General features: G+C 60.3%; 1 protein-coding gene across 3 annotated transcripts in view; it reads right to left on the bottom strand.

Moving 5' to 3' along the window:
- Nucleotides 1-453: 453 nt before the first annotated feature.
- Nucleotides 454-7,871, bottom strand: part of Slc29a4 (solute carrier family 29 member 4) — a 51,965-nt gene continuing 44,547 nt past the window's right edge. For all 3 annotated transcript variants that reach the window (XM_045144710.1, XM_045144711.1, XM_045144712.1), the window contains exons 6-11: nucleotides 7,445-7,519; nucleotides 5,650-5,894; nucleotides 4,503-4,644; nucleotides 4,215-4,402; nucleotides 2,331-2,571; nucleotides 454-1,617 (exon numbers count right to left, since the gene is read on the bottom strand). In XM_045144710.1, coding sequence (XP_045000645.1) covers nucleotides 1,475-1,617; nucleotides 2,331-2,571; nucleotides 4,215-4,402; nucleotides 4,503-4,644; nucleotides 5,650-5,894; nucleotides 7,445-7,519 — 1,034 coding nt within the window. In that variant the 3' untranslated portion in view covers nucleotides 454-1,474. The remainder of the gene's footprint in view (nucleotides 1,618-2,330; nucleotides 2,572-4,214; nucleotides 4,403-4,502; nucleotides 4,645-5,649; nucleotides 5,895-7,444; nucleotides 7,520-7,871) is intronic.

Genomic DNA, 7,871 nt, shown 5'->3' with positions numbered 1-7,871 from the left:
TCGCTGGTGCTGGCTACCTTGGCTGCCCATAGGGAGATGCCTACCCGAATGGGACGTGGAGGCCAGTGTCCACATGCAGCCCCATTCCTTGTTCCCAAATGACACAATCAGCAACAGAGCTGGGCCCTGAACCCACAAGGCTCCAATTCCAGGCCAGAAAGAGGGAAGGTGGAGACCAACCTGCCTGCCCTCTGACCTTTTTCTTCCTAAAGGCCAGATTTTCTGGGTCCTCATGGAAAAACAGGTACCTAGCTTGGTACAGACCCCAGCTGTTCAGTCCTTCTGTGACATGGTCAGGGCTCAGACATCAGCCTTAGAAACAACCGGGCCGAAGGCGGGCGGAACCACAAACACCCCAGTGCTCCGGGGTGGGCTGGTTCTACCAGAGCTCCACCCCGCAACCCCAGTGGCCAGGGGGCAGCCCCGACCAGCCCTCCCCACGACAGACACCTCTTGGGAGCCAACGGCAGGCAGTCTCTGCCATCATCTTTAATGGCCAGTGTGGTAGAGGGCGCACACAGGTGGACAGGACATAGCAGATGGTGGGCACAGGGTGGTCACAGCGGAGGCCAGGAGTGTGGAACGGCAGGTAACCCCTTCCTGTGGACAACTTGTCTTTGACAGGTGGCTCCCGAGCCAATTTAGCAGTCTGGTGACTCAGCCCCTTGCTACTTGCGTGGGCTCTAGAGACCAGCCCCTAGAGCCTCAGTGGGCAGGGGATAGAGGGTTAAAGGCTGGGCCAAGAGCAAATTCAGCTATCCCTGTGTTATAGGATAGATTGAGAGAAGCTAGGGAGGCATGTTGGGGGGGATTAGGACTCACCAGGCTTGGCCCCTGGCCTATGCTCTGGGGAGGGTGTGCGTGGGGGGAGAGATCCTGTTTGGGGCGGGTGCATCCTGGCCAGCTCCACTGCTGTGGCCACTGGGAGGCTGATGAAGACGGAGAGCTGTGAGTCTTCTGGAATGAGTGTTAGGTGGGAGAGAACAAAGGTCTTAGGGGAGTGAGGCTGGGGACTGCCCCTCTATTCCAAGGCCTCTCATGTCTACAAGGAGGGAGTACCCTGCCCTGAATAGGGGCATCAGCACTCATGAGGACTATGGGGCTGTTGAAGCAGAGACTACCGTGGGGCCACCGGCAAGGGGACCTACCATTCTGGCTTTGATTCCGCCCCCCCCCCCCCACCACATTGGCCTGGCTAGTGCTAGGGCCCCTGAACACAGATGGGAGGTAAAGTGTGGGTGTGTGACCAGACGCTAGCACAAAGCTCAGGAGAGCCCTGGGTGGTGGAGACACGTTCCAGCTGCAGTGGGCAGCTGGATCGAGGTGGCGTTAGTGGCTTAGGAGGAGGCCGGGGAGGGGGCCCCCTCAGGCACTGAGGCGAGGGGCGGGAGGGGGGCCTCAGGCTTTGAGGTGACCAGCCCAAGCAGCCCTCCCTAGGCAGTAGGCAGGGCCGGGCCTGCCAGGCGGGCTGTGCTCAGGGGCCGATGGAGATGGAGCCGTTGGCAGTCGCTGGTTGGAAGCAGCTGCTGTGGGCGTCACGCGTGAGGCTGTAAGTACAGTAGGCCACGGCAGAGCCCAGCGTCAGTCCGGACATGTAGGACACGGTCATGGTGTTCCCTGAGGACAAGACAGACCTGAGCCACTGGGCTCACCACTGCCAGTTGCACAGTGTGAGCCTGCCCCTCGTGGGGACCTGCTGACCCCTCTCGGGGAATCTGGGAAGCCCCAGGTCTTGCATATTCTTCTATCCCCCCTTTCTTTTTTGAGGTAGGGTCTTGCTGTAGGCCAGGCTGACCTGGGATTCACTATGTAGTCTCAGTGTGCCCTGGAACTCTCAGAAACTCTTACCTCTTGTCTGCTGGGTGCTCGGATTAAAGGGGGCGCCACCACACCCAATATGTTTTTTTTTTTTTTTTAAAGCAAGGGTTTCAGTCAGCCCACAACTGGCCTGGAACTCACCCTGTAGTTCAGACTGTCCTCAAACTCAGTGATCCTCCTACCTCCCTCTCCAGAGGGCTGGGATCAAAGGTGTGCACCACGCCCAGCTCTTTTTTGCGTTTTTTTTTCTTCCCTGTTCTAAGGATTCAACCCATATCCTTGTGCATGTTTCTTTCCCTCTGAGCCATGCGCCCAGACCCTCACAGAGGGATTCTAGGCAGGCATGCTGCCACTGAGCACAGCGGAATGAACGAAACGACTAGGAGATGTCCCCAGCTCTACACGGTCCCTGTGACTGGAGCTGTGCGAGCAGATGAACTTTGCCCCTTGGCCTCACTTCCCTCCTTACTGGGGCGCTGAGCCCAAGCCGCGCCCCGGGGCAGCCATCTTACCTGCAAGCTCACGCTGCTTGGGGCTCACTTTGCCAGCCGCCAGGATCATGGGCACGCTGCCAAAGTAGCCATTGCTGATGCCCATCAGCAGCGAGAAGATGCAGGGCCAGGCAGGGTGGCGGAGGGCGGGCCTGCCGCTGGGGTAGACGCACAGGATGAAGAGGGGGATGAAGATGACGCGCAGGCTCGAGCAGGCGAGCAGGTGGGTGCCCCGCCAGTCCACAGGCAGAGCTGCCAGGATCTGCAGGGAGGGCAGTGTGGGTCACCCACCCAGTGCCCAGACCACCTCTCCACCATGGCCTGTGCGGCACCTACCCAGACAGTCTTAGTTCTGTACAGCTCAGCCTTTGATCCCGGCTCCCTCCAGTTTACTCTGAAAATCCACCAAATCCCATGTCTATTCTTTTTCCAGTGCTGCTGATGGAAGCCAGGGCTTGTGAATGATAGGCAGGAGCTCTACCACTGAGCCACGCCCCCAGCCCCTCACTGGGGGATCCTAGGCAGGAGCTCTACCACTGAGCCACGCCCCCAGCCCCTCACTGGGGGATTCTAGGCTGGAGCTCTACCACTGAGCCACGTCCCCCGCCCCTCACTGGGGGATTCTAGGCAGGAGCTCTACCACTGAGCCACACCCCAGCCCCTCACTGGGGGATTCTAGGCAGGAGCTCTACCATTGAGCCATGTCCCCAGCCCCCTCACTGGGAATTCTAGGCAGGAGCTCTACCACTGAGCCACGCCCCCGCCCCCCACTGGGGGATTCTAGGCAGGAGCTCTACCACTGAGCCACGCCCCCAGCCCCTCACTGGGGGATTCTAGGCAGAAGCTCTACCACTGAGCCACACCCCACCCCTCACTGGGGGATTCAAAGCAGGAGCTCTACCACTGAGCCACACCCCAGCCCCTCACTGGGGGATTCTAGGCAGAAGCTCTACCACTGAGCCACACCCCCAGCCCCTCACTGGGGGATTCTAGGCAGGAGCTCTACCACTGAGCCACGCCCCCAGCCCCTCACTGGGGGATTCTAGGCAGAAGCTCTACCACTGAGCCACACCCCACCCCTCACTGGGGGATTCAAAGCAGGAGCTCTACCACTGAGCCACACCCCAGCCCCTCACTGGGGGATTCTAGGCAGAAGCTCTACCACTGAGCCACACCCCCAGCCCCTCACTGGGGGATTCTAGGCAGGAGCTCTACCACTGAGCCACGCCCCCAGCCCCTCACTGGGGGATTCTAGGCAGAAGCTCTACCACTGAGCCACACCCCACCCCTCACTGGGGGATTCAAAGCAGGAGCTCTACCACTGAGCCACACCCCAGCCCCTCACTGGGGGATTCTAGGCAGAAGCTCTACCACTGAGCCACACCCCCAGCCCCTCACTGGGGGATTCTAGGCAGGAGCTCTACCACTGAGCCACACCCCCAGCCCCTCACTGGGGGATTCTAGGCAGGAGCTCTGCCACTGAGCCACACCCCAGCCCCTCACTGGGGGATCCTAGGTGTGAATTCCCCAGAGAGAGAGGCTGTCTTCTCCGGCTCTGACTGCTGACTTCACCTGCAGGTGTGGATCTGTCTGTGTCTCTGAGTCACTTCTGGACCCTTCCTTCTCTCCAGCAGCCTGCACCCATGTCACCCTCACAGAATCACCCAGGGACCCGCTAAGTAGTGACGATGAGGCAGGAGGACGCGGGCTGGGCCCAGCCAGAGAGGCAGACGATGCCGGAAAGCCATTCCTCAGGACCCCGCGGGTGCCACCCACCAGACAGTGCTAGGGACTTTGACCCTGTATTGCTGACACCCTTTCCAGACGAGACCCACATTCGACCTCAGCCTGGAGATGCTGTCACAGGGACACCCCTCCCGAAACCCATGGCACCGGGCCGCCCACCTTGCCCACGAAGTCCGACAGGTTGAACACAGCCATGACCAGGATGGGCAGCCACTCGCCCAGCACACAGTGGCGGATCTCGGATTCCAGGCCGGGGAAGAGGCACAGTGTGATGAAGTACGTGACGGCGATGGACAGCATGTCGGCCCAGATGACCCGCGCCACCACGTAGCGCTGTAACAGCAAGGCTGGGGGACGTGAAGGGGCTCAGAGATTAGCGCCCACGGAGTGGCCTTCGGCCTGCCAAAACTGCGTGGGCGGATGGGCCACCCGAGGCCTTTCGCTCACCTCTGAAGGTAGGCCAGCTTCGCTTGACTTGAGGCCGAGGCACATCAAAGCGCACGTAAGCCCCGCCGCCGCCGCCGGTCACCTCGTGTGCTGGGCTGTCCTTCGGGGACCCGCCGCTGGCTAGGGCCGGGGTGTGGTGCTCCTGGAAGAAGAGACACATGGGAGGCACTCAGGCGTGCATCCGATCATCGTCTACTGTATGCAGGCGTTCTCTTCCTTGTTGAGATATTTCAGACTTCTGGGTCACAGAATCTGTCTCATGAAAATCTTGCTTCCACGTGGACAAGGACACTCACACACCTGACCCCAGGGGCGACGGCTCCCCTACCCTGCGATCTTCCACCCGGTTTGAGGGTCTTCACCTGCGAGCTTTGAGCTCTAGGGAGCAATGCAGAGCTGTGGCCGCCAGAGGGCACCCCAGGATCGCAAGCTGGCTTACCCAACCTGCCTCTGCTCACTCAGGGAGTGGTATGAAGGCCACCCCCAGGTGGGCCAGGGGTTGTCTGTGCTGTGGACCCCCGTGGAGAGGCGCCGCTAAGCTGCGGTGGGAGAGAGCGCAGCGCAGAAGTTGCTGTCTGTCTGTCTTCTTTTGAGTACAAACATGTACTGGCTGACTGAGGCCTCCCCCCAAGGGGCTCTGGGGATCCTGCCACACCCCGGGGGGGGAGGGTTCCTCTTTTTGGCCACAGCCACAGTCCAGGGTAGTAGTCAACCTTGGTTTCCCTCCTGAGAGGTTCTGCCTCTAGGTTACGGAGGTGCGAGGGGCTGAGCCAGCAGGAAGGACTCCTGATTTCTACTCTCCCAAGAGGGTGTGAATGTCACCCTACCATATGTGGGGTGTCACAGCAGACAGACCATGCACACCCCAAGTCGATAGAAACTAGAGAGCGCGAGCCTCGGGCCAAGATGTGAGATGCCCCAGCTCATGGAGGCTGCAGACCACACAAGCACAGTGCCATGAAAGGCCAGTGGTTCCGGGGAGTCCCTTGGGCCACAGAAGCAGTCCCAAGACCCGGGGGGGGGGGGCGGGGTGGGGTGGGGACCAGGGACGAGGTTGGGGGGATGGAGGGACCGTGAGGAGCTCGGGAGGGAGACTCACGTGGGGCGTGGGGGCGGGAAGGGGACACAGAGATCAGGCCACACTTACGAAGCGGACGTCCCCGGTGGTGACATCGTGGTGCACGCGGTAGCCGGTGTGGCCCGGGCGGCTGTCGCGTGGCCGCGTGGTGTAGTAGAGCACGAAGCGGCTGCGCCGCACCAGCAGGTGCAGGAGGAAGCACAGCAGCTCCAGGCCCACGGAGACCAGGAAGAAGATGAGCGTGCTGGCGCGTTCGTCCGGCAGCAGCAGCTTGGTGAGGATGCGGCTCAGAGAGATCATCACCCCAGCCGTGCCTGCGACGGAGAGGCAGGTGTGCGTGTGTGCGTGTGTGTGTGCGCGTGACCAGAGTCAGGCCAGGGACCGCCATCCACCCAGCTATGGCCTCAGCCCCACCCCAGCGAGGGCCACTCTGCGCCATCCACTGCTGCCCACCGCTCCTGCCCCAGTGAGCCCCACTCACTCCACCACGTCCACTGGCCTCTCTCCCACTCCTGCCCTAGCTCTATCCTAGCCAGCCAACCACTTACTGTGCCCCCCCAGCCCAGCTGAGTCTAGTTCCACTGTCCCCCAATTCCAGGCTCCCTATCTGTCCATCCAACCATCCCCAGCTACCCCCCACCCACCCACCCCAAGAACTGGCTCCAGGGGCTGGGTACACTCCCACAGACTCATCCCACTTCGCTGCCTTCTCATGTACCCCAGAATGTGTCACTCAGCTCCCGCTGGGTGCCCTGTTTTGTCCTGCCCCAGGACCCCATGAGGACAACACAGGGCCTTGCCTTCCCGGGCTTGAAGGCAGACAAGCCACTGACCTAGAGCCACAGGTTCAGGGGAAGCGGGGGAGGGGGTGGTTGCCCACTGGGCCAAATGTGAAGCAAGGCTTATCAGTGGCCACAAAAGCTCTCCAGGGTGGGCAGGGCTGAGCAGGTCTTTGTGGAGGGGTCCTTGGCTGTATAACCCACCTCACCCCCATCAATTCACCAGCACCATCACCGCTGCCCAGCCTCGCACAGCCCACCATTCAATCTACTAGCTTGCAACAACCCAAGCACCCAGCCACCTTCCATAAACCAGGGCTCTTAGTGATATGGCCCGAAGCTCTAGGGACATCTGGTCAACCTTAGACATAATGGAGGACTACACCATGCTGCTGCCAAAGGGGAGAAGCAAAGAGCAGCCCCTGGGCAGTGTCGTGCCAGACTCAGCTTCCTGCTCGACTGTGACCCTGTGGCACAGCAGAAGGAAGACCAGACCATGCAGGGAAAGGTACTTCCAAGCACAGGGTTGATGCCTGGCCTGCCTAAGGGAGGGGAGTGGCAGGACCAGAGAAAGCTGGCCACATGGTCCAGACCCCGGAGTGAAGAAGGGTCTACCTGGAGGAGCAGTCTACATGACTCTGAGGACTGGGCACTGGGTACATGCCTGGCTTCAGCAAGGGGTAATGTTTACCAAACAGAACAACTGGGAAGTGGCTTGGGCGACATGTTTGAGAATTGGGGATGCCAAGCAGGAATGGGGGGGTGGGTGGACCCAGGGCTCCAAGGAGAACTTGGTGCTGGTGGCACCTGGCATCAGGAGCAGGGTCACCCCAACACACACACAAGAGCAGAGCATGCACCCGCCTACAGGCACAAGGGCAGGCGACACTCCCATCACACGTGCTCCTCACACCCCCAAAGGAACAGCTTAGAATCATGACACACACGTGAGCATGTGTCCCTCCCAGCTGGGGGTCATCATCCCCAACCCAACATGCCCAGAGCTGGTGAACCCTCCTTCCCATCCCACACACACTGTGGGAGGGTCCCCAGCTGGGCACCCTTTTGGGGGTCTCAATACTCACTTTCCCCTGTCATCACTCCCTGTGTGTATCTCTTGGGCAGCAGTCCCGTGTACCCATAGAAGCTAGATTGCTGCACTTAAGAGAGAGGAGGGGGGAAACAGTGAGACACCATTTGTCGCTGGTCATGGCAGAAAAAAAAGTGGGGACATCGGGGATTGCATTAGCAGACAAGGGTTCATAAAGGGATGTTAGCAACCTAACGGCAGCTAGGTTTTGAGGGATCATGTGGCAGCACAAGGAAGAAACAGTGCTGCCCCAAACAGTGCACACAGCACGCCCGTTTCCTCGTCCTTAGGGCCAGGGTCACTGGCGAGCTCTGCTGATAGAATGGGGACAGGACGCTTCATTTCTGGAAGAGGAGAGGCAAACTCACGCAGATTCTGGTTTGCCCATCTTCCGCCCGTGATGGGGGGAGAGACAACTGTCA

Source organism: Jaculus jaculus, chromosome 2, assembly GCF_020740685.1.
Source record: "Jaculus jaculus isolate mJacJac1 chromosome 2, mJacJac1.mat.Y.cur, whole genome shotgun sequence".
NCBI classification, from domain to species: domain Eukaryota; kingdom Metazoa; phylum Chordata; class Mammalia; order Rodentia; family Dipodidae; genus Jaculus; species Jaculus jaculus.
The sequence above is the reverse complement of the archived record's forward strand: the minus strand, read 5'-3'. Positions and strand labels throughout refer to the sequence as shown.